General features: G+C 46.2%; 1 protein-coding gene across 5 annotated transcripts in view; it reads left to right on the plus strand.

Moving 5' to 3' along the window:
- Nucleotides 1-25,827, plus strand: part of LARGE1 (LARGE xylosyl- and glucuronyltransferase 1) — a 460,854-nt gene that overhangs the window by 248,099 nt on the left and 186,928 nt on the right. For all 5 annotated transcript variants that reach the window (XM_058673507.1, XM_058673505.1, XM_004589562.3 and 2 more), the window contains one exon: nt 25,036-25,207. In XM_058673507.1, the coding sequence (XP_058529490.1) occupies nt 25,036-25,207 (172 nt within the window). The remainder of the gene's footprint in view (nt 1-25,035; nt 25,208-25,827) is intronic.

The following is a 25,827-nucleotide window of genomic DNA, read 5'->3' on the forward strand; positions in this document are numbered from 1 at the left end:
ATAACCTACTGTTGAGTGGTCCAGGGCTTCCATGAGGTCACAAGGGAAAGAAGGCAAAGAGGAAGACATGCTACAACTTGTTCAGGTCCACGGCTGTCCAGGTAGACCAGTTGTCCCTTATTTTATATACTGGGTTTTGAATCTGTTTTTTAAAGGTGCCTTAGGTTGAGAAATAACCCCTTTTAAAGGTTCGAAGTCTGCAGAACACTATTGTTTCCCTCACTCTGCCCCGCTTCTCAACCTCTGCTACTGGCCAACCCGTGCAAGAGCCTGAATCCCTACTTCTCATTCCCCTATTAGGCCTGTGTCCTCTGCAGTCAGAGGCTAAAGCATTTTATAAAATGTATGTTTTCCAGCAAAATGACAGCAGCAGTAGGAATGTGTAGTAGTGATCAAGTGTGTAAGATCCAGAGCCACACCCCAGCCTGTGATCCCTCTGCTCCCTGCAGCCTGGCCCCCTCCTGCTGGCTTGTCACCCACCCTCTGTGCCCCCATCCACTCATTTGCCCACACAGAAGTGATTGTTCCCCTGAGCTGGTTTCTGGACTCCCCCTGCCTCTGGCCATGTGCACCCTGGTGTTTGCAGTTCAAGTTTGGCCCAGGCTGCTGTAACCTGGACACTTGGTGTACCAGAGAGCAAAGCTGCTGTAGGAAACAGGATGATTCAAGTAGCCATTCTGGGGCAGACATGCCCTGTGGGCCCAAACGAGCTCTTCCTTGGTTTCAATTTATTAAGAAGAATTATAAAGGAGAAGGGGGAGTTGGGAGAGGTTGTCAGATAGGTTGTCCACACGGCTTCTGCTCCGGGAAGCTCACACAGTGACATCTTCCCTGCATAGGGCTCCAGGGAATGGCTATGTACAGCTGTCAGAAGGGAAGTCTTTGAGATGCTCCTCTCGGCCCTGATTACATCCGAGGAATGGGGAGCTGGAAATGGGTAAGGGTTGGGGTCCTGATTGAAGACAGACTGAGGAAAATCCACACTGACCCAGGTCCCTCTTCTCCATAATGCCTCATTAGCATGAATTTGCAAATAGGGTTCAGGTGTGCTACCTGTCCCTGTGGCCTGGGAACCACTCATGGCTCACTGACTTCCAGGCTCCAAGCATTCAGGTCAGCATTCAGAGCTGCGGAGGGTCTCTGCTCCCCACTTGGTGTGTGTCACCCCACGTGTCAACAGCAGAGGGGGACAAAGCTAACTTAGTGGAGTGCTTATGGCTGTTGGCGCGTCTCACTGGCTTCTCTTAGCTGCACCGGTTGGGGTCGAGAGAGGTGTGTTCATCCACATGTCACACATCGTTCACACACGCACGCTTAGAGTTGCCCAAGATCCACAAGCCAAGGCTGATCATTGATTTGTGGCTTTAAAATGAAGTCAGAGATATGGGATCATGGAATTCAGTGGGTGCTCTGTGACTTTGGGTGCCCCCAGCGATGTGTGCCAACATCTGACACTTAGGATGCACTGGCATGGTTTGTGTTTAGGGGTGGGGAATGCCCGGCCCACAGTCCTTATAAGGTTGGGGTAATCGTTGGTTCTGGCCCTACTAAGGCAACCACACCAGGACTCAAAATTCAACCTAATTTTCAAATTGCTAATTTTATACAGCCCGTGAGTGATGTAATAAATATGCAAATGGCCTGTGAAAGAAATAAAAGGTTCCCAGTATGTGGCTGTCTCACGCATGCTCACAGCTCTGTTAAGTTGGTCCTGGTTTTGACATGTTATACAGATAAGGAAACTCTGGCTTAGGACATCCAACAACTAATTCCAGATTATGTAGTGGGCAGATAGCGGAGTCATCCAGAGCTGTCTGACTCATAACCCATGCCCTTGCCCGTGACCTGTGCCCTCACTAATGTCCAGTCTGGAGTCCTCCGGGCTCTCACTGGTGTGCCCGACGAGAATGCTCCAGAAGAAGAAATGCGTTCAGTGTGAAGCAGGGACTGCCGGGAACAGAGCTTCCTGCGATGGCTGTGGGGAAGCACTCTGGTTGCTGCTGGGGTCTGAGCTGGCCCTGCCTCTCGCAGGCAAGGTTCCTGCACTAACCACCAAGCTGGCACAGAGTGTGCTGTAAAGACAGCAAAGCACCTCTTACTGGTTTGCAGAGCCCTGCCCATCTCCCCACATTTGATCTTGCCCCTTCTGGCTCAAAATGTCATCATTGTGGGACCCCATACCACCCCTCATCCCCATCATCCAATGCAGGGGAGCCCAGATTCACTGAGAGCAATAGCTGGGGCAGTGGTTGTTGGAAGATCTGCCCGCCTAGCTGGCAGCCTGCCTTCATCTCCTGTTTTCTCTCTGCTTCCTGCTCCAGACCAACATCAGAAAGATTATGAAGTGGGATTCAGGACTGTAGTGACGGAAAATATTGATGGTTGACTTTAAAAAGTGGCTTCCTCTTCATCCCTAATTGCCTTTGTGATGTTCTCTGTGGCATGAAGCAGCAGTGCTCTTCACAGAACTCCCTGGCAGGCAGACTTCTCTTGAGGCTGTGTGGAGAGGGGAGTACCACCTGTCTGCTTTGGGGCTTTTCTAGAGAGAGACAACCTGGCAGCAGGGCGTCTTCAATGAGAAGGCTCTGCAGAGAACATGAGGCGTCCATGTCTTAGGGTCAGTTGACACCCAGATGAGCTGGTGAGAAAGCAGCCCAGGTTCTCACGTAGGATTCCAGCGCAGACCTTTTCCAGCCTTGGGGATGGGATTTCTGGTTGCCAGATCTAGGTTTTAGAAGGGGGCAGGAGGGGGAACACACACTTGCCAATGGCTGAACTTGAGCTGCTGTGCTCAGATAATTCCCAGGCAGCTGGCACAGTATCAGGGAGACTGAGCCATAAGGGAGACCACAAAACTGGACTGTCTCTGGGAGGGTTATGGTCTGCTGAGACGTGAAGTCAGATGTGTGTGGCTTTCATCATCCAGCTGACCGAGATGGTCACACCCAGAGCACTTGGTAGCTGTGGCTCCCCTGTCCTGGGGAAGATGAGAAGCAGTCACAAGTTGGAATGGGCAGAACTGGACATACAGCAGGTCCTAGGCTGTGTCCTTCTGTTGCCCTCACACAACTACCTTTCGCCTATGTGTTGGAATTGCCCTCTTGCTTCCTTCTGACAAATCTACAAGCCCACATTGTCACCCCCATCTGACAAGCCCACGATGTAACCAACCTCCGCTCCTTAGACACTCAGTGTTGTCCGCCTACTGCGGGATGTACAATTTGACTTGCTCTCCAAGTGCGTGAGTGGGCTTGTTTCTTTTCTCTTCAGTCTTGTGCCATGCTGGAGGGTGGGTGGAGGTTAACCCCCCAAACAGGTCTGGGAAAGCTCACCTGTGGCATTTTCTTCCTTGTTTGATTGGTGATGATCCATGCAGTGCCTGTGTGTTGTGACTGGCTCTGGGAGATTGGCTGTGCACTGCTGACATGATCATTAGCTTGCCTGTTTCAGAAGAGTGAGGGGAGGGTCCCAGAATGGGTGTGAACCGGTGTAGCACATCAGAAACATATCTCTGCTTAGAAGTTTGGCCTTTGTTAAATGCTGGACATGGGCACTTGTTTGACAACCAGCAAAAATTACCATCTGTATTAGAGATGAATCTGTTTATTCCGGCTGTTCAATTCACTGGATGCACAATTTTTTCTCTGTCTAAGGGAGTTGCCAAGTGATTGGGCCCCGTCCCCTTTGGAGAAGAGTAGGATCTTAATTAAGGAGAACATGGCAGTCTTATTGAATAACCTTCCGCTTTCTTCTATAATTTTCTGTACAAATGGTCATTAATCTGCTTTTGAATACTCTGCAAGATAAGAGATCATTACCTCTCAAAGGACCGTGTTCCCTGGTTAAAGCTCTATTAAGAAATATCAGCCGTGTGCGTCTCTGAAGCCCTCATCTTTTCATTCCCCCTGTTGGTCAAGGGCATTAATAAGCACCAAGTGCAAATGTGTCATTGCCCGTTTCTTTCAGCTGCCTTCCCTACTAAATTGACAAAATGCAGGGCCAGGGATGTGACCTTTATTTCTTTTATTTTTTTTTAAGATTTATATGTTTTTATTGGAAAGGCAGATTTACAGAGAGCAGAGACAGAGAGAAAGCTCTTGTGTCCACTGGGTCACTCTGCAAATGGCCGCAACAGGTGCAGCTGAGGTGATCTAGAGCCAGGTCTCCCACGCGAGTGCAGGGTGTTAAGGCTTTGGGCCATCCTATGTTGCTTTCCCAGTCACAAGCATGGAGCTGAATGGAAATGGAACAGCTGGGACTTGAACCGGTGCCCATACGATTTGCAGGTGAAAGATTAAACTTTTGAGCCACCATTTCGACCCCATGACCTTTGTTTCTTAAGACAAAACCCAGTGTGTAGACTGAGACTGGTCCCAGGGCACTGTGAAGGATGTGTGTGTTGAGGCTGCACAGAGTGACCAGCCAGAGGTGTGAACAGCTGCTCTGTCTGTTAGATCCTCTCGTCTTCTCAGCATCACCCCATTTCCTCTACCTCACCCGAAATGACAGTGCCTCAGCGATGTCCAGCCACTTGCTTGGACCTGTCTGTAATACATGGGTTGCAGGTGGCTCCATCACCTGATTGTATTACTTTGGTCTCTGTCCTGTATCTTCATCGTTTTCTCAAGTTCTTCAATTTATAGCTGTTGTTTCAGATCCACAGGGTTGACACCTGGAGTAGTAATTGTTTGAAGCTTGGAGGCTTATTTATGAAAAGTGATCGAGTGTCTCCTTCCTGGTCGTTTTCCCATCTTGAACATCCTCCTCTCGCAGACTCACTATGTTCTGTGCCAGCCCCCACCACCAACCATGGTGGCTTAGTCAGCTTGATAAAGAAGGAAAGGTTTCCAGGCGCCTGATTTCCTCCTGCTGTAGACAGAGCGCATGCTTGCTTTATTAGATAAGAATTTACCAAAGGAATTGGAAGAATGCTGTCAGAAGTTAGGACTTGGAACTGGCACCATGGCAGAGTAGGCTGAGCCTTTGACTGTGGTGACGGCATCCCATATGATCACCTGTTCGTGTCCAGCTACTTTGTCCAGCACCCTGCCTATGGGCTAGGAAAGCAGTATGTGATGGCTCAAGACTTTTGACCCCTGTGCCCATGTGGAAGATCTGGAAGAAAGCTCTTGGCTTCACACAGGCCCGGTTGCAGCCATTGCAGCCTTGGGGAGTAAACTAGCAAATGGGAGATCCCTGTTTTAGTCTCTTCTTGTCTCTGTAGCTGTACCTTTTTAATAGAATTTTATATATATATGTATATGTATATATATATGTATATTTCTCTCTTTTAATTGTTGTTCATCTGGCTGTTAGTGCAGTGATAATTCCCTTACAAATCCACTTCACTGATTCAAGACTAGTTATAATGATGAACCTTGAAATCTAAGCTGTTTTGTTTGTCTTAGAAACAAAAGGAAGCTAGGTAGCCAGTTAATACAGGAGCTTGGATAGGGAAAACACGGGCAGAGTGAGTGAAGTTGAAACTGTGGTGCGGCTAGGAGATAGTTTTATAGTGAGAGCAGGCTTTGTCCAAACGTTTGGAAGGAAGAGAGTGGATTTGGGGAGTAGAGTGTTGGAACTTTCTGAGATAAAGTAGTTGAGGTGGTGTGGGGGGAATGTTCATGAAAATGAGGGACTCCAGGCACTTCAAAGGCTGATGGGAGGGATGGTTCATCCACATGATGATGAAATTAAAACTAAAATCGTCAAAAGCTGGAAGGAATTGTGTGCATGCTGATCAAAAAGATCCTCTACAGTGCAGATAAAATCAGTAATTCGCAGAAAAGCTACAAATTGCTAGGATTAAAATGAATAAATCTGTGCTTTAGGAGAATGGTAATTCTCATGAATAAGAATTGATTATATACTAGCATGTATATGCTACATACTTCATTTTAGTGTTTTTTTTAAAGATTTTCCTATTTTAAAGGAGAAATGATGGGGGGAGGGGAGGGGAGGGAAGGAGAGGAGAGGAGAGGAGAGCCTCCAGCCAAGGACTCCATTCAGTACTCCCATGTGGGTGGCTATCATTTAGGTAGCTGAGCTGTCATCCATTACTACCCAGGAAGCTAGACTGGTAGCAGAGCAGCAGTAACTCAAACTGGAACCTCAGTGTAGGGTGGGGGTATCCCAAACAACCCCTTAACTCACTACCCAACAACAGCCACCCCACATAATCTTATTTTAGTTATACAAGGAGCTTTGAGGTCACTATAATTTTTTTTCACCCATTTTCAGTCAAGGAAGCTAAAACTTTTAAAGAGACGTGTTTGTATCACTCAACTGATGCATGGTGGGACTCAACTATGAAGCTGAGTATTCTGACTCCTAAATACGCATCCTTCAGTAGCAGAACAGTGTACTGTTGGTAATTTCACATGTTCTACTAAGGCACACTTCTAAAAGCAAAATGAAGCAAGCAAAATGCATCTCAATGGTCCACTTTATCTAGATATAAAATTGTATCACCTCAACATGTGATCAATAGCTATACAACCTTAAGAGTATTTTACCTTCTATTTTTCATATAAAATCTTTTTATGTTTTAAATATCTATGTACTTATTTGAAAGGCAGAGTTAGAGAGAGAGAGAGAGGAGAAAGAACTTTCATACAGTGATTTATTCCCAGATGACCACAGCAGCCCGGAATGGGCCAGACTGAAGCCAAGCGCCTGGACTCCAGTTGCATCTCCCATGTGAGTGGCAGGGACCCGAGCACTGCAGTGGTGGCCTCACTTGCTGAACTGCAGCACCAGCATTCCTGCATACCGTTTTACAGCACTTCCCTTTAGTTGCCCCAGGACAAAAAAGGTCATGTTTGTGCACTGGTGAAGGTATAAATACAGTCTGCACTGTGTTAACGAGAGGTGGTTATCAAATAGGAAGTAAAGAAAATAGAGAAAAAAGCACAATGCCTGAACTTTAGATCTCCATGTAGGAAAAAGCAAATGAGTCATGAATCTTTTCTTGCAGCTTTTCTAACAAGAAGAAGGCTTCAAAATCAAATGCAGAAATTAATCAACATGTAAGATAGATAGGAAGGTTTGAGCCCCTAAGAACAAGATATGCCTTACTGTATATCATTAATGACAAAAATATTGAAAAATGTAATCATGGAGTTTTGTGGGGTAGCAGGTTATGCTGTTCCCTGTGATGCTGGCAGCTGCAGTGAGAACAGAATCAGATCCAGTATCCTTCTGATGCCCCTGGGGAGGTGGATAAAGATGGTCACCATGCTTGGGCCCCTACCACCCATGTGGGAGAGCTGCGTGGTGCTCCAGGCTCCTGGCTTCGGCCTGGCCCAACCTGGCAGCCATTTGGAGAGAGCCAGCATACGGAAGCTCCCCCCTCTCATTCCCTCTGCCTCTCAAATGAATAAGTTTTTAAAAATATATAATCAACATCAATTGATATCAAACTTCATATCCATCAAATGGAATAAAAATGGTTTCTCCAATGTTTATTTTGAAAATTGCATAAATGATGGTAGAGTAAGATACACAAAAGCCTCATTAAATTCCCAATCCTAAATATTGCAAATTTCCCACTTGTGATCATAGTAGAGCAAAGCTACATATCAGAAACAGATTTTTAAATAGGAGATTCAGGAAATTAGGGGACGGTAAACAGTCTTCCTGAATGTGTAGTTAATCCAAAAGGAAATAAAAACTAAAATTATGGCCTATTTTGAAACTAGCAAAAGCGGAACATTTCACATGGAAGTTTATGGCACGTGTACAAAGCTGTCACTGGAGATGTTTTTAATAGTTTTTTTTTTCAGAAACAATGATGATAAATGAACCTCACATCCCGTTCAGTCATCGAAACGAGTGAATGTGAGGTCCCAAGGAAAGCACAACGGAAACCGAGTGTTCAGGCAAAGTCTGTGAAGTAAGCAGAATGCAATAGCAAGGCACTAAAAACAGGAAATTCAGAGTACTGGTTTCGTGAGTAAGAAAATGGCAAACCCCGGCAAGTTGAATAATAATAATAATGAAGAAAATATGAAACGACATACTGGGTAAGATGGTCTACAACACTGTACATAAGAATCGGAGTAATGTGATGAGCTGCATGTATGCGCTGCCTGTCTTATAACATCCCGTGTGAGAGTGCCCCATGTACTTCTCACAGCCATCCCTTGACCAGGTGAGAAACAAACAGAGACGACTTGGACTAGACTTCTTAGCTAAGAACTGTGGGAGCCTGGGCCTGGGCTCACAGCCCTGTCTTACAGTACCGGAATGCCATGTACAATCCGCATGCTAATTTATGGAAGCATTGAGGTGTGTAAAGTCTTGCATGTCTAAAAGACTGTTCTTGCTAACGATAGCCTGTGGCACGGGTAAATCTGGGAAGTGGGAGGGAGAGGACTGGATCCAGTGATTGGGTGCACAGTGATGAGAGCATGGGGAACTGAAGAAGCAGCATGCTCGGCAGGAAGAACAGAAATTCTGTTTCTTGTCTGGAGATCCGCTCCAGTCACGCACTACACTACCTCCCCAGCACTGGGCTGTTTCCACCTGCAAATGCTAAGCAATGCCGGCTGACCCTCACCAAGAGCTTGGGGCCCTTGGTCCAGCGTGCAGTGGGATTTAGGGTAAGGCTTAACCAATTGGGTAAAGGAAGTGTTTCGATCTAGTGCAAAGGGTAGTCTTCCCTCTCAGGGGAGCCCAGGGCTCATTGCCTCCAGCCAAGAGGCAGCTCCTGCGCCAGTCACTGGGCGGTTGGGCTTTTTTCAGTTTCTTCTTTTGTGTTTGTTCAGATCTCTTGGTAGTTTATTTTTCCTGGAATACACTGTCTTTTCCTGGAATACACAGTCTTTTTCCTGGACTGCAGTCTTTTCCATGAAGCCAAGGCTAAGGCTAAACTTGTATGCGGGTGCAGGATCAGCTTGTTCATCCATGTTTTCTGAGTGTGTACTAGTTGCATTGGGCACTGTGTCAGAATTCTGAGCCAGATGGTTTTTCCAGTGAGGGGTGTCCTGTCTATGGGACCTCCCTCACCCCTGGCTGCTACTCTTCGGATACCGTAGCACCCTTCTTGCACCCCCAAGCCATAACTACCACAGACATCTCCAAACACTGCCAAAATCCTCTGGAAAATATTGGAGGTGACTCTGCTGTCCAAACTGGCACCGACTTGATGCCCTTAAAGATGATGCAATGGAAAAGTCAAGCCCCAAAGGCTGGAGACCAGCCCGATGGATTTTCTGTTCCCAACCATGCAAGATGTAAGATGGTACTTGCACTGGGCACACTGCCTGAATACTCTAAGGTGACTTACATCCCTAACTCACTGCTCTGGTGACCATAAAGTGGTAGATCCTCTCTTCTCTGCTGAAAACATGTAACCAGAATCATGTCTAATGGAAGATAACATGGAGTAGGAAATTGGGAAACACTTGAAACTTTCATCCCAAGTACTGTGTTACTTCCTCTGCCTATGGGAAAAGATATGCATAAATATCAGAATCCGAGTCTCTGTTTCTGAGAGCATTAGTAAATACTTCACAGCCTGTTAGAGCTGTTCGTGTAACTCCGTAAAGTACTGGGACGTGGTGCCACCAGAAGCCTTGCTTGTATCATTCACAGAATGTTCTCAGGAATCCAGTGAAATGAAGTCGGGGGAACTGCCTTGTAGACTAGTTTGTACTGCACATCCATTATTGTCATCACCGTCATTCTTGTTACCATTGTTGAAAGATGGACGTCTTCATGGTCCGACCTGTTAAACATCCCTCTGTGTACTCAACTTGCCTAGCTAAAGACTCTTCTAACTAGGATATTTTCATTGGATTTAACCACTCAGTCTGGCTGTATTCAAGAACCCCATTGGGTTTTAAATCTGCTCACTCCTGGCTAAATAATATGTTTGAAGAGAAAATAGCAAGCGGTGATCAACATCTTATTCATCGGCATAATAGCACTGTTGAAACTCCCCTTTCTCATCCCCTGTTATTACTACTGTGGTCTTTCTATTTAATGTACATTGTGTCCCAGTGCCTGCTCGTTGACTTTGCATTATATGTACTTAATACATAACTGTTGCCCTCCCAAACCAGCCATTATAAAGCAGGGAAGGGACTTCATAAGTACTGACAGACACGGTCAGGGACTAGCCTGCTGAGCTCCCTCACAGGATCAGGCCTTTGTTCCACATGTCACATGGGAATATCGCAGCCTCCCAGAGTCAGAATTAGCTCCCGCACATGGAAGCTGACTCCGTTAAGCCCTCCACTAGGTTCTGCTGGTGCATATTGTTTTCGGTCTTGCAGAACAAGCAGGTGGTTGCATTTTTGTTCCACACGTCAGAACCTGAGATACAGAGAATAGAGCTGACTGCACCTTAACTTGTATTTGCAAACTCTGAGAACAAGGATGCTTAAATATTATAATATTGTGCAGTAGTGTGCCAGCCCCCTTAAGGGAGTGGCTGCGGGGGCCTGAGAACCACAGATGCACAAGTCTATATCAAATAGTGCAGTATCTACATAACCTGCAAACATCAGCCATTGCAGCCTTTGGGGAGTGAACCAGCAGATGGAAGATCTCTCTGTGTCTTCTCTCCTTGTAAATCTGCCCTTCAATTTAAAAATAAATATTTTTAATTAAATTAAGAATCCATCATGGGGCAAATATTTGGACACAGCAGATTAAGTCACTAGCTGTGAGGCCAGTATCACATATCAGGGCATATGAGGATCAGCTGTTCCACTTACGGAACTGTTTCCTGGTAATTTACGTGGGAGACAGTGGGTGATGGTGCAAGTCCTTGGTCCCCTGCTATCCTCGTACGAGGTCCTAGATGGAATTTTGGGCTCCATCCATCTCTGTATCACTCTCTATCTGCTTTACCGCTTAGATGAATAATATCTGCATGAGTTTTTTTTTTTTTAATCCATTGTAACAGTCTTCTAGAGTCTGGATGTATTTTGATTTCAAGCTTTATTCTTTTTTATTTTATTTTCAACAGTTTCTGAATAAAATATTCCTGGACACTTGAAGTCCTGTAGATGTGGCAGTGTCATTTGTTGTGAGAAGGTGCGTGTCTCTTTGGCAGTTGTACTGCTTGTAACTACTGTGCGATGTTCATTCAGTCTAAAACTCTGAATTTCATGTAGAGCCACCTTAAATTTTTTTCTGGATTTACTTCCCCTTCCCAGGTACAATTAGTTGCCCCATCCAGAGAGTCTAGTAAGAATTTTTATATACCTTTTACTGTGTAGTGATTATTTGACTAACTTATTTGAGCCAGTTGCCAAGATGATGAAGGCTTTTGAAGTAAATCTTGATATTCAATCCCAGTCCCTAGGATTCTGTATAATTATAGGACCTTGTTGATGTCACTTCACATTGTGTGATTAAAAGGTAATGTTTGTAAAATCATACAGTGTCTATTGCATAGCAAGTGTTCAACAAATATGGGGTTGTCATAAATATAATAATAATCTCTTCCTTTTGGCTGTGGTCTCCCAAGAAACAGGAATAATCCATATTCGCGGCTCTCTCCTTAGCATCTTGTGCAGATTAGGAACAAATGAAAGTTTGGATAAATGAGTCTTTTAAAATTAGGTGATGTTTTTTGAAAGGAAAATCTAGAGCATTAGGAATTCCTATGATCAGTAATCAGTTTCCCTAGTGGGAAGAAACAAAGGGATTATCTTGTTCCTTGCCCTGTCTTCCTAAGACTGGCATTTTTTTCTCTCCCAGGTTCTCATATATGATAAATTCTGAATGTAGCTTAGTCAGCTGTCTTCCATATCTTGTTTCCTTGACAACCATCATATAAAAAGGAAGGCCCTATTGGGATGAGCGTGAATGTCAATATAACGTCAGAAGCTAGGCTTCAAGGTCAAGGTTAAAATATTTGCCATTACGATAGGATCTGTGGTTAATGTTTGCGAACTCTATGACAAGAGCTGAGTGGTGGTGTCTTGTTTGGGGAGGTGAGCAGTGAGTACAATCATTTTGGTTGTTCACCAGAGGAAATTCAGACTGCTAGAGGTATTTGGATCTTTTCTCCACACCAAGAGATTGTGATTGGTGAAATAAAACAGTCTTCCAATCAACCAGATGTTGATGGTGTGTGGGCTCTGGCTCCTTCTCTTGATGTGTTTGGTCCCTTCCCACATGGTTGGGATAGAAATCCTAGACAAGTGGATCTCTGAAGCTGGGAAGAGAGACTGTGTCGGGGTAGAGCTTCACCTGCGAAGCGCTGCAAAGCCCTCTGCCACTGGGAGTGCAAGTCCCCTGTGGATGCGGAGCAGCCCTGACCTGCTTCCTTGCAGCCCTTGTGGCTGACTTTAGTGGTGCCCTGGGGGTCAGATGGTGAGAGAGGAAAGGTCAGGATGGGAGTGTTCATGAGAGGACAGAGCTTCCCTCATCTCGACATGAGCAGAGTGACGTGGCTTCTGCTTCGTCTTTTCTCTGACCACAGTCGGGCAGGCAAGGAGGTCAGCCGGACTCCACAGATGCTGATTTTGGGAGCCAGGTTTGGGGTGCATTTGTTTGCTTTGGCCTGCTTCTCTGTCTCCTCAGTTCGTGCTGGATGACTCTGTAGAGTAGTGCTTACCAATCCTGTTTTAAAAATCATCGCATACCCCGTAAGCCATTTTAGGCTTTCTGTTCCCTGATTAACCCCTCACCGTGCGATTCTAATAGCAAATTGGAAACTTTAAGGCTTAAGTCGGATTGCTTAAGATTTTTTTTTTCTTGCCCCATAAGAAACCAGCTTTTGCCCATTGTGAATAGCTGTGGTAAATTCATGGTAAGGAAGAAACAAAAATTCTTCACTTTGCATTGGCTAGCAAAAGCAGTTATCTTCAGTCCTAGCACTGTGAACAGGGGTTGAGTATAGTTTTTAAATACATATCTTGCATATGACTATCCATGTTGTCTACAAAGGGACTTGCAGTTATTCATAGACAGTGGAACAAAAGGTTATGTTTATTTTGGTGCCGAAGGCTTTTGGGTTTCGTGTGTATGTTCCTATCATACGTATTTCCACGAATTTGATTATGAAGACCTTTTCTTATATATCCATAAGTTCAGAAGTTGGGTGACATGCTCATATTCTCTGTAGGTCAGCTGTGATATCATTATTGCCAGACACACAAGTCATATACAGGGCTAGAGCAGTTTCACAAGAGCCCTGGGATGGTGTCACAATCCCACCCATGCCCTCCTGTTGTCAAGACAAACCACTGTGCTGAACACCTTGACTATCATGATACGTGATTTTGAAGTTCTTTATTGTTCCTCCCCTCCACCCCCCAAATATGCTCTTTTTCTCTCAGAGCAGTTATCTGGTGCAGAGCCTCGAAAATGTCTGTGGAGTGCATGAATGGAGGAGTGAAGATGGAAAGAGGCAGCAGCACCAGTACCTCCCCATCGGGAGGAGCAGTTTTGACGAAGTGTTGTTTGTGTAGACATCTTGTTTCCAGCCATTCTCTGAGTGTGTCTGTGTGTCAAACACTGTGCTGAGTGAACATACATAAGTGCATACTGTGCTGCAGCTTCTAAAAATAGTAAGTCCAGGCTGTGCAACAGCTCATGCAGTGTGTTGGAAAATCTATTTGCTAAGAAGGTAGCTATATTTCAGGAAATTAAACCACTGTAACAGTCCAGTTCACAAATCGGAACTCCCAGTGCTTTGAAATGCTCCATTTCATAACATAAATTCCCGAGGGGAGCTCAGGCAATCTGGAAATGCTCCAGTGACCAGTCCCCTCAAGCTTCACCCAGCAAAATCGAGAATTCTTCCCGCCGGACCGTGATGGGGGTTCATGCTTCTGAGAAGGGGGTGTTTGTAGATCCAGAGTCTCCCTCACCTGCGCGCCTCTGTGCTCCTAGAGTTGCATGTTTGGGGAAGATGTTTTCTCAGATGATTCCTGAATCGTGGGTACGTTAGGGGAGGAGGCAGCTACTGTTTTTATGGGACAGGATTATTCTCTAGTGCCCAGTGGATATTGCTGTCCCCTCCCATGACCAATTTCCACTCATTTAGTTTCCTCTCCTCCGCAGTTGTTTGTGGATGAAGACGTGAACCATATTTGTTGGCCCGTCAATACCTTGTACTAAGAATTTTACTTTAGCTCACCTAAAATGCCCTTTTCCCCCCTTGGAAATGGAATTACTGTGTTTAGAAAGTACAGTTGGGAGACCTGCGTAGAATGGCGACAATGAGAAGGCCCGAGATCTTATGTCAATGCTTTTTGTCTTCTTGATCTTTTTGTCTTTTATTATTATTTTTATTGGAAAGTCAGATATACAGAGAGAGGAGAAGAGACAGAAAGGAAGATCTTATGTCCACTGATTCACTTTCCAAACAGCTGCAATGGCTGGAGCTGAGCCAATCCGAAACCAGGAGCCTGAAACTTCTGGGTCTCCCACGCGGGTGCAGGGTTTCAAGGCTTTGGGCTGTCCTCGACTGCTTTCCCAGGTTACAAGCATGGAGCTGGATGGGAAGCAGAGCTGCTGGGACTAGAATTGACGCCCATATGGGATCCCAGCGCATGCAAGGTGAGGACTTTAGCTGCTAGGCCACTGCACTGGGCCCCCCCAGAACATGAGTTTCCCGTGGCACACTTAAGGTTTGAGCTGTCTCACAACTTCGCAGCAATAAAGCTGATTTTGACCCACTGTGCGAATTAGCCACAAAGACCCAGAGGAATGCCATTTTCAGTGTCTCCTGACCTGGTATTTCTTGCAGTGGAATCTGAGAACACCTGCTTTAGAATTGCCTGGGGGACCAACTGAAAATACAAACTACTTCTGGGCCTTCTCCAGGAGGAGTCATAACGCCCAGGTAGGATCCTTGCGGTCTGTTTTTGCAGCAGACTTCCTGCAAGGTTCTGATGCCTCTCAGCTACCTCCCGTTAACCTTTCCTTTGTAAGTCACTAGCGCATCATCCGCTGGCACACCTGAGTCTTGTCTCTGTTAATGAAAACGCTGGTTTTCCATCTCCAGCAGTGCTCCCCAAACATGTGGCTCTGAATTTCTTTTTTTTTTAAGGATTTATTTACTGATTTGAAAGAGTTATAGAGAGGGGGAGAAGCAGAGAGAGACATCTCTCTGTTGGTTGGCTCACTCCCCACATGGCCTCAAGAGCCGGAGATGTACCCATCTGAGGCTAGAAACCACGAGTTTTTTCCTGAGTGCCCAGGTGGCTGCAGGGGCTCAAGCACCTCAGCCATCTTACGCTGCTTTCCCATGTGCATTACCAGGAACGAAATTGTAAGTGGAGCAGCTGGAACTCAAACTGGTGTCATAAAGGAGGGGGTATTGTATGCGGCAACCTTACCTGCCACGCCACAGCACCGGCCCTCTTGGCCCTGGATTTTGATAGCCTTCTCTTTGTTTCCTGCACCAAGCTTTGCCATTGAGTGTATCCAGCTGTTCAGTGAATGCACAGAGTCTCACACACAGAGAGACACACACATAGACCCACACATCCACACAGAGAGACACACACATAGACTCACACATCCACACAGAGAGACACACAGACCCACACATCCACACAGAGAGACACACACATAGACTCACACATCCACACAGAGAGACACACAAACCCACACATCCACACAGAGAGAGACACACAGACACACACATCCACACAGAGAGACACACACAGACACACACATCCACACAGAGAGACGCACACAGACACACACATCCACACAGAGAGACACACACAGACACACACATCCACACAGAGAGACGCACACAGACCCACACATCCACACAGAGAGACACACAGACCCACACATCCACACAGAGAGACACACAGACCCACACATCCACACAGAGAGACACACACATAGACCCACACATCCACACAGAGAGACACACACATAGACCCACACATCCACACAGAGAGACACACACATAGACCCACACATCCACACAGAGAGACACACACATAGACTCACACATCCACACAGAGAGAGACACACAGACCCACACATCCACACAGAGAGACACACACAGACCCACACATCCACACAGAGAGAGACACACACACAGAGCCGTTCACTTGTGTCTCTGTGCTTCAAGGACGCCAGTGTTTCTCCTGTCATGTTTATCTCCCACTATTTGGAAATCCCAATTTTCAACCCGTTTTTTCCAGACCAAATTTAAGATTTTTCTCTTCCAGAAATCCTTACCTGAACAGTCAGTTTTGTTTCTTAGCAAGGTCCTTGAATTGAACTGCCCTCCCCCAACCCCAACCTTGAGCCACTGTATGCTGATTAGTTCCATCCTCGATCAGTCCAGTAACCAATAACATCTAACTTTGAAACTGAAATGTCTACTTGACTTTGAGCCAAATCCTATACAAACATTTGAAGTTGTAACATTCTGGAGTAATGTGTGAAGCAACGCGGAGTAAGGTGCCCTTCAGGCCATGGATTCAGTCACATTTTACTCCTGGTAGACCCCACCCTCTGGCTGCTTTTCCCTGCTTAGATACCTAACCGCCCATGACACATCTGAATGATCTGTACCGAACTCGACTGCACCTTCTTTCTGTGAGCCAAGGTGGGTACACGTGCAGAGCCTTTATCTCATAGATGGGAAGCTCCCTCTTTTCTGCTGTTGTGCACAGGATCGTCAGTGTGTTAGGGGTTGGCAACAACAGCCATGCTGATACACCGCACCTTAATACTCTCAGTCTTGTGGCATGGGTGCCAAAACTGTCCACATTGTATAGATTTAAAAAGCCAGGGTACATAGAGGTTTGAACTGCTTGCTGAGAGCATTTCATCCAGTTGATGATGATGCAAGGATTTCAACCCATACTGTTGTTCTGCAGTGTTCTTGGGAAACCTGCCAGCAGGCCCCAAGGCCACTGAGGATGATGTGACAGTGTTCTTTGGCCGCAAAACCACCGGAGACAATCTGATGAGGAATGTCTGTTTATTCAGCACAAATTCCAGATTTCTAAAGGTTAAGTAAGGGGAGGGCAGAAGGGCATCTTCTGGCAATCCCATCTTCTCCCCACCCCCATGCACAGTAAGGACACTGTGATTGGCTAAAAGGCATGTCTTTTCCCCTTGACCCTCCAGTCATGTCAGAGGTCATGTTGTGCATGTGGGACTGAAAGCTGTACCTCAGGTCAGGGCAGATAAGCTGTGACCACGCCCACCAGTTGGCAGGCACAGACCCAGGGGCATTTGTCCATAGCATGTGTGGCACCAACCATTTTGAAACCTCCTGTGGACTCTTTACCATGTGGCATGCCTGGCAGCAGGCACCGTGGTTCTCCTTCCTCACTCTGCGCTTTTCTAAACCAAAGCACCCTGTGATATCTGTACTTGTCACTGCGGTACGGTGAGAGGACAGGGGTGGAGAGGGGTGAACTTGCCATTCTGGCCATTCTGTACTTAATACAAAATGTCGCCCAGGACCCCACTCCATCTGACACCTCACCCGCTATCGCTTTATTGTCCTCCTCTGAACGCGCACCTGGGTTGCCAAGACAACCATTCAGAAGTACCATGACAGGCAAATGAGTCTTCAAACCTGCTGTAGCTACAATGACTTCTTATTTTTAAATTTTTAAAAATGTGCCAAGGTGATTTGTGATGCACAGAAAAATGTTGATATGAATGAGAACTTTGAACAATAAATATTTCCTGTATGATGGAGGAAAGCTTGCAGATAAATGAGAGAGTACTCCTGGGAGGAAGTGGGACGTATTGCTGTTATCCCTATTTTCCAGATCTGGAGGAGGGGTGTGCAAGTGAGGCTCATGGAGGTTTAGAAACCAGGAACGCCCAATTTTGAAGCTTTCGTACCAATTTTCCTCGAAACACCTGCTTCTTGATGCATGAACTTTTTCTGTGTGCAGCACAGGTTTGGTCCTGACCTGGCAGTAGTGGGTGCTGGCATAGACCCAGGGCACCTGAAAGGAGAGAGAACTTCACATCATTTCAGAGTCATAGCTAGACTGGGACCCAGAGTGGCCATGAGCAAGGGGATTTGGTCTTCATCCCCCCACCTGGAGGTATGGGGATCGTGAGAGCCTACTCTCAAGAGCTGTTTATTTGCTTGAAAGGCTTGGTGAGAGATTTTAGCATCTGTTGTACCCAAATTTTGAGATTCCCCCCAAATCATCAGGAGTCTGAAGTTGATGCCAATGCACAGGGCAGTTTACTCAGGCTGGCCTGGTCTCCCAGCTGTCACCTAGCCCAGCGGGACTAGGGGAGAGAGAGAGAACCCGAGGTTGGACAGCACAGGGTTTTTATATACTTCAAGCCGATTTCATACTACTCCAAGTCATGATTGGTCAGTTTAACTGCTAACTTTTAAAAAGAGCCAGTTGGCCGGCTTCTATTGGTGGGTTTGAAGCAAGCAACTTTCAAACTGCTGGGCTCTGGGGTAGTGATCAAGTCTTATCTAAAAAGCACACCAGGGGCCTCCTTCCTGAGGAGTGCTCGGCCTGTGTGACCTGTCAGTTGTCATGTAGGCTGTCAGTCCTGGAGTTCACACTTGCCAAGCAAGTAAGGCAGAAACTACGAAAGCAGAAAACACTGAGTTTCCTCATATCCCCTGGTTCCACTCCCCAGATGGCTATGAGAGCTGAGATTGGGCCAGGCAGGCGTAAGTCAGAAACTCCATCTGAGTCTCTCAAATGGATGACAGTGTTCCAAACACTTGGTTCATCTCTTGCTGCCTTCCAGGAAGCTAGATCAGAAGTGAAGTAGTCAGAACTCAAACCTACATTTCAGGGTAGGCTGTTGGCCTCACAAGTAGGAGGTTAACATGCAGTGCCACAGTACTGTCCTGTCACCATGCCTGGCGTCTAGTAAAAGCAGAGTGTTGTTTGTTTTCTACAATCCTCGGCCTCCCAGTGCCTCCTGCAAAACCACCGTTTCTGGGACACATGGGCATGGTGTCCTGACATTGAGCCTCTTTGCCTGTCTGCTTGTGCGCCCAGCAGTGGAGACTTGGCATCCTCACTGAGTGCCCACCTCTTTACACTGTATGTTAAGCAGTTACCCACATTTCACCTCATATACGACTCTAGGCAACTTTTCCGAGTCCCTCTTTTTTTTTTTAATTATTTATTATTTAACTTCAGTAATTACATTGTATTATGTGACACAGTTACATAGATACTTGGGTTCTCCCCACCCCTCCCCAAGCCCTCCTACCATGGTGGATTCCTCCACCTTGTTGTATAACCACAGCTCAAGTTCAGTTGAGATTTCCCCATTGCAAGCGTATACCAAACATAGAGTCCAGCATCTTATTGTCCCGTCAAGTTCAACGGCTTCTTAGGTACCTCTTTGGACCATCCAACAACAGCAGGACAGACTCTAGAATGCTCGCAGCATTTCATAGGCACTCTGGTGGGTCCGGCCACGTAAGTGGTAGCTTCAAGAAGGTGAACTTCTCTTTTAAGAGCATCCCTGCAGTGAGTTAAAACACAGCCTGCCCACAGTGCCAGCCTCCCAGGTGGGGGCCAGTTCATGTCCCAGCTGTTCTACCTCTAATCCTCCTCCTCGATGAGCCTGGGAAAGTGCCAGAGGATGGGCTTCGTGCTGCGGCACCTGCCACCCCCATGGGAGACCTGGATGGATTTCTTGCCGCTCAGCTTCACCCTACCAAAGCCTGGACACTGGGTCTGTCTATGGAGTGAAGCAGCAGATAGAAGATCTATCTCTGTCTTTCTCTCCATTCACTTCATAGCTACCCCCCTCAGCAACTCCCTATACTCCACCTTTCAAATAATGAAATAAATCTTTAAAAAAGGAAAAGCACCACCTACCTCCTGCTTTACTAGAAATTTATACAACCAAGGATTGCATTAGGTGGTGATCCCGGACATGATTGCTAATTAAAGCTTGAGCCATGCCACTTAGAATTAGTAACAATCATTGCAAGGATAATAGTCTGTCCATTAAAATGAGCCAGTTTCATTTTGATTATGGTTTTGATTACATGACCACATGATCCCTCTGACATGTTTATAGTGATGAAGAGCGTGGTAGGATACTGCCCTACCCCAGCGGCCTGCTATTGCATTCCACACCTTTCCTTGGAAGAGGCCCTTCTCTCCGGGGACCCCTTGACGTTACATTTCTGCCTGGACTGACGTTTGGACCTTTCCTTCACCAAGCTCCTCAGTTACCTAAGCTTTCACACTGTTGACAAATGGCCAGTGAGTTCAGAAAAAAAGGATACTGGAACCGGCTCAGTAGCCTAGTGGCCAAAGTTCTAATCTGATTCTAATCTCAGCTGCCCTTCTTCCCATCAGCTCCCTGTTTGGGCCCGGGAAAGCAGCCCAAAGCCTTGGGACCCTGCACCCTCATGGGAGACCCAGAGAGGCTTCTGGCTTCTGACTCCTGGCTTTGAATTGGCTCAGCTCCAGCTGTGTGGCTACTTGAAGAATGAACCAGACGATTGAAAATCTTCCTCTCTCTCCTCCTTTCTGTATGTCTTACTTTCCAAATAAATAAATAAATAAAATCTTAAAAAAAAAAAAAACAGAGGGTGTTGTGCAGATCCCAAGTCTACACAGGATGCTTGCCAGTCCTACCAGCCATAGTGTAAAGTCAATATGTGCCCAGTTTGCAGTTGGGTAGACTACGTTTCATCAAGGTTAATGACACACCTACGTTCACATGACAGAAGTGCAGCTAGCTCTAACTTTGGGGCTCAACAAACCACAACTCTGGCACTGCACTGAACTTCAGCAACTGTGAACTCTTCTCCTACTAGAGGGACATGTGACGGGTTGGATCGATCCCCGGCTTGGCTAATTCCATGCTCATGCTCGTCCATCAGACTCTTGGAGTGATGATTATGTTGAATATTTACTACAATAAAAAAGAAAGACATTGCCTTGCCTCAAGTAGAAATTCCAGTGAAGTACAAAAGAGTAACATAGAAAATTAAACATAACTTGACTGACATTTGCTGTGCAAGGGAGAGGCAGACTGTTTGCTTTGGAGCCTTGAGCCAGGTAGCTGGAGGCAGGGACTTCTCAGTTGAGTATTGAAGCCAAAGCAGAGCGTGAAGGGGGTGAGGACAAGCGAGGGAGGAGTCGTGCTGCTCCCAGGATGATGAGCCTTCGTATAAGTCCCCACCCTTCGAAGACGCCTTAGTGGTCCACCCTTTCCTGTACTGTTCTCTCTTTCTCAATGCGAGCTCATTCCAACGCTTCCTTTACCTCTAATTGAACACTTGGGCTTAATTGATTATATATTAAGTTGGGGACTTGGGGGCAACATTCAGGCACAGGCTCATGTTGAGATTAATTTATTCCTGTAGTCTTACCGCTAGGCGATGCATCTGAGGGCCTCACTTGTGTGTTTAAAATAAAGCTGAGAGTCAAGGCAATCTAATTAGCTGGCTTAACCCGGCACTCTGCTGTTCAGTCTTCACCAGGATCTCCTGCCTCGACGGTGACCAAAATAGATGAATAAGTTAATCAAAGGCCTGATTCCATCGCCGCGCTCTGCAGCGTGGACGGGCGATTACCAAGCTGCAGTCCAGGCTTTTTCTCAGGGAAGAGAAGAAATAGGTTTCCCAGGCCTGGGCGGTCCTAAGTACCACGCACACATAGCACACTGGAGAGAATGGCTCTACTTAGATGCCAAAGGAATGGCTCATCAAGAAGCTGGCACCACAATAAAGATAATGTGGTTTGAGGAAAGAACTCAAACCTTCCCCTGGTCGATTAGAACTATAGCTCTGTGTGTTGCTTATGTGGGATTCTAGACAAATCCCTCACCTGCCTGTTTCTGCCATCTGTCCGTCCAGCCAGCCAGCCACTCATCTACGCCAGCAATCTGTTTTATATTTGTTATAGATAATGTACTGTGCTTTGATCTTGCCACCGCACATGAAGTATCTGTCCTTGTGTTCACAATATGCTTCTGTTGATTGTGTGCGGTGTGTACATACAGATTCCATTTCTCCTTCCCTCTCTCTTTCTTAATTCTCTATCTCCCTGGAGACTGACGTGTAAAGGTTATATCCTTCTGGCTTCCGTGTGGATTGGATGCAGGGGTGTCCTGCCAGGAACTTGAGAAGGAGGGCAGGAGGGGAGGAGGCGAATTCTGGGAGAAGTTTCCCTGTACTGAAGGTAACTGTACCTGCCAGGTCACCTTCCTCCTGTGGCTACCTTCTTTGGATTCCAGCAATTACAGGTCTTGGCCTATCCGACCTTAGGGGCGGTGGCACCCTGACTGTTTCCCTCCTCAGGTACTGTGCAGCCTTCATTTCAACCCCCCAGTTCTGCACACACTCCAGCCAGAGCTCCCTGATCCTTTTGTTGCTTGCTTGCCAATCAGCTGTCCGGGTCACTGTGCTGTTTCTACTGTATCCTACCTGACACAATGAGGTAAGCACTTGGAAGGAACATCCTGTTTATTCATGGCAGAAGCTCAGGATATCTCAACAAAGCTGCTGCGGTGCCATGGGAATTAGGTGACGGTCCTGGAGTCTGAATCCAGAGGCGTCCAACCCAGAACCTGAAGATTTGTGCTCTGCTGCCGTGCCAGTCTCTTATCTTCAAGAACAAGTGATTAAAGAGACATCAGCAGTCACATGGAGGCAGGGGAATCCAGGAGAAAGGTGGGGGCTTCTGTTTGCGGAGTGACTTTCAGGTTCCAGGCACCTGCCTCCCTCATCCCTTTCATGTTCATGGAGAAGACATGGGCTTCCTCTCCATTTCCCAGGTAAAGAGGCAGAGGCTTAGAAAGATCAAACGCCCCATGTAGACCTAGAGTCAGAGTTTAGCTTCGGCCTCCTCCCTCATGCGCGTGGCCCGGGGACGAGGTGTCAGGGACCACAGAGCGTTGGTGAGTCGTTTCCCAGTGGTGCCTTTCCTTTCTTCTCATCAGAGTTGTACTGATCGGAGCAAAGGACAAATGCATGACTGAGAATGTGGTGCACATTAAACGATGACGGTAGAAGCATCACGTGGTGTGGGAGTGGGACAGGGCTGTGTCATGAGCTGTCACTGGAAGTGCTTCCTCCCTGGCTCCCTAAAATGTGCATTTGGCGTTCCTGTTTTCCCATTATCACTGATGCGCGGTCGGTGTGAGAAGACTGTGTTGCATAGTTGTTGCTCACTGTGGAAAGCGAAGATTATTGAAATGCGTGTTTGTCTGTGAATGTATGAGTAACGCTCATGCCCACATGATCAGCATTAGTGATTTTCTGTTGTGTTTCTGTCTTCTTTTGCTCCCTGCTCTTGTGTGACTCTGTTGATTTATGTCTTTAATTGGAAGGCAGAGAGAGAAGAGAGACCCCTCTTCCATTCTCTAGTTTACTCTCCAACCGACAGTTGTGGGGCTGGTCCAGGCCAAAGCTATGACCCTGGAGCTCTTTCCCGGTCTCCCATGTGGGTGGCCAGGGCCCAAGAACTTTGCTTATTTTCTCCTTCTTTTCACACACACATGAGCGGAGAGCTGGATTGGAAGTGGAGCTTCTGGGATTCTGACTGGGACACTGGCTCACCCTGCTCCACTACAAACCTCCCTCCCCCCCCCAAGATTATTTATTTATTTATTTATTTGAAAGGCAGAGTCAGACAGTGAGAGAGACAAAGGGAGGGAGGGATAGAGAAGAAGAAGGAGAATGGGACTGTGTTTTCATGTTGTTTGATTATACTCATAGCGGTTTTCAGCAAAAGCAGCAATTTTAAAACTTACTTTTTCCAACGTTGTGTGCAGATTTCTTTTTATTACATCTTCATTTCCATTGTTCTCAGGCACCACATAGACTGTTATGAGATAAAAAGTACATGGTGTTTTAGCTAACTGTTCAGTTTGTGAGTATTTTGGATGGTTGATAGTTATTTTATATCTTGCTGATGACCATCTTAGGGATTAAAACTTTTTTTAACTGATTCATTTTAAGAACAACATCTTTAAAATGTAGTTGAAGGGCAGAGGAAGTGAATGCTGGTTGGGTTGTGTCCTGACAGGGTGGCCATATTTCTCATGGAAGGCTTCTAGACTAACTGCTCTCCTGGAAGTAAGAGGTGTGCATTGTCTCCTGTGGTGGCTCCCGACCGCAGCTTAGGTGGAGCCTCTGCCCATCCCGATCCCCATAAATGGCCTTGCGCTTGTGAACACTACGGGCATATGGGTGCGAAGTGCTGTTTCCAGCCTGGCCTTTGGTTCTGAGGTGCCCCAAGGTATGTGCCTTGCTGCCAGCCCTCTCACCTGTGTGGCAGGGATGGTCCCCTTATGTCCTTGTGGGTTACCATGGCAGAACCACGGGATTTGTTGCTTGCTGCCTGTGTGTGCCCTCTGGAGCTGGCAGTTGAAGAGTGCTCCTTTGATTATGACCAGGATGCCCTTATGTGTTTATCTGAGAACAAAATGAAGGCAGCCATCCTAAAGTGTTTGATTATAGCTTAAACATGCAAAAATAAATAAATACATAAATAATAAATAAATAAATAAACTTTACCAGTTCCGTTAAGTAGTAAGCATTTTAAAAGACTTGTTTCTTTGGAAAGTGAAGTTATAGAAGAAGAGAGAATTTTTTCATATACTGGTTTACTCCTCAAATGGCCACAACCACCAGGACTGGACTGGGCCAGGCCAAAGCCAAGAGACAGCACCTCCATCCTGGTCTTCCACCTGGGTGGCAGTGTCTGAGCCTAGAGTTGCCTTCTGTTGCCTTCACAGACATATTGCCAGGGAGCTGGATGGGAAGGGGAGTAGCTGGGACTCAAACTGGCACTCATATGGGATGCTGTTGTCTACAGTAGTAATCTTTGAGGACACAGAAATGAAATATGACTTAACGATACCTAACTTAGAAAAATTAGATACTGACTGTAAAAAGTATATGCAGTGAAATTCAGGTTTTTTCTACTTTTGTCTTCCTTTTGTGTATTTTTATTTCTCCAATGAACCTACGTAATTTTCATAAGGACAAAAACGTATAATTATTTCATGACTGTTAACTTTTCCCCTCTTTTGATTCAAATACATTAATGTAGTTTTTGCTTCTTTGCCCCCCCCTTTTTCCCAACTCCTCTGTCCTGATCGCTCCAGTCTGAAGTTTCCTGGATCCCCAACAAGCATTACTCTGGGATCTACGGCCTCATGAAGCTCGTCCTGACCAAGACCCTTCCTGCCAACCTGGAGAGGGTCATTGTCCTGGACACAGACATCACCTTTGCCACCGACATCGCCGAGCTGTGGGCTGTGTTCCACAAGTTCAAAGGTAACAGTTTCCCACTGTTTCTGGGACATTTGTGGGCATCCACATGCTAAGAAGTGAGATTGTATTTAGTCAAATGAAGGAAGGCTGCTTCAACTCAGAGGAGGTGGTGAGAATGAAGTAAATAAGGCATCACAAATGTCCTTGAGTCTCATTTCAACTGTGAGTTAAAATGTGCTGGAGTAGAACTGGGTGTTTGTTTGCGTGTCTTGGTGAATGACGAGATCCGTTGGACTGTTGGACGTCTCCCAGAGGAACCCAATTTAGGATTCAGGAGAGTATCATCCATGTCTGTTTCCCAGGCAGGTAACTGAATGTCGATGTACCTGTGCCGAGACATGCATTTCCCTCTGGTTTTCTGGTTCTTTTTTTTTTTTTTTTCAAATGATACTTTGATTGCAAAGAAAGCCTGTGGAGCTAGTGAAGATGGGTATTGATTATGGAGTGTTGGAAAATGTTCTCAGAGTTTCTGCTTTTCCCCAGCATTGTGGTTGATCATTTTAAGGAGCTATGTAAGTTTCACTTTGCTTCTACTCTTGTCAGTTTCTTTCTAGCTCATATGGTAGCTCTCATCCTTACCTTAAGAGTTGTGAGAGTTTCTATGGGAAACTGGCACACCAATA

This window comes from Ochotona princeps, chromosome 15 (genome assembly GCF_030435755.1).
Source record: "Ochotona princeps isolate mOchPri1 chromosome 15, mOchPri1.hap1, whole genome shotgun sequence".
Lineage (NCBI taxonomy): Eukaryota > Metazoa > Chordata > Mammalia > Lagomorpha > Ochotonidae > Ochotona > Ochotona princeps.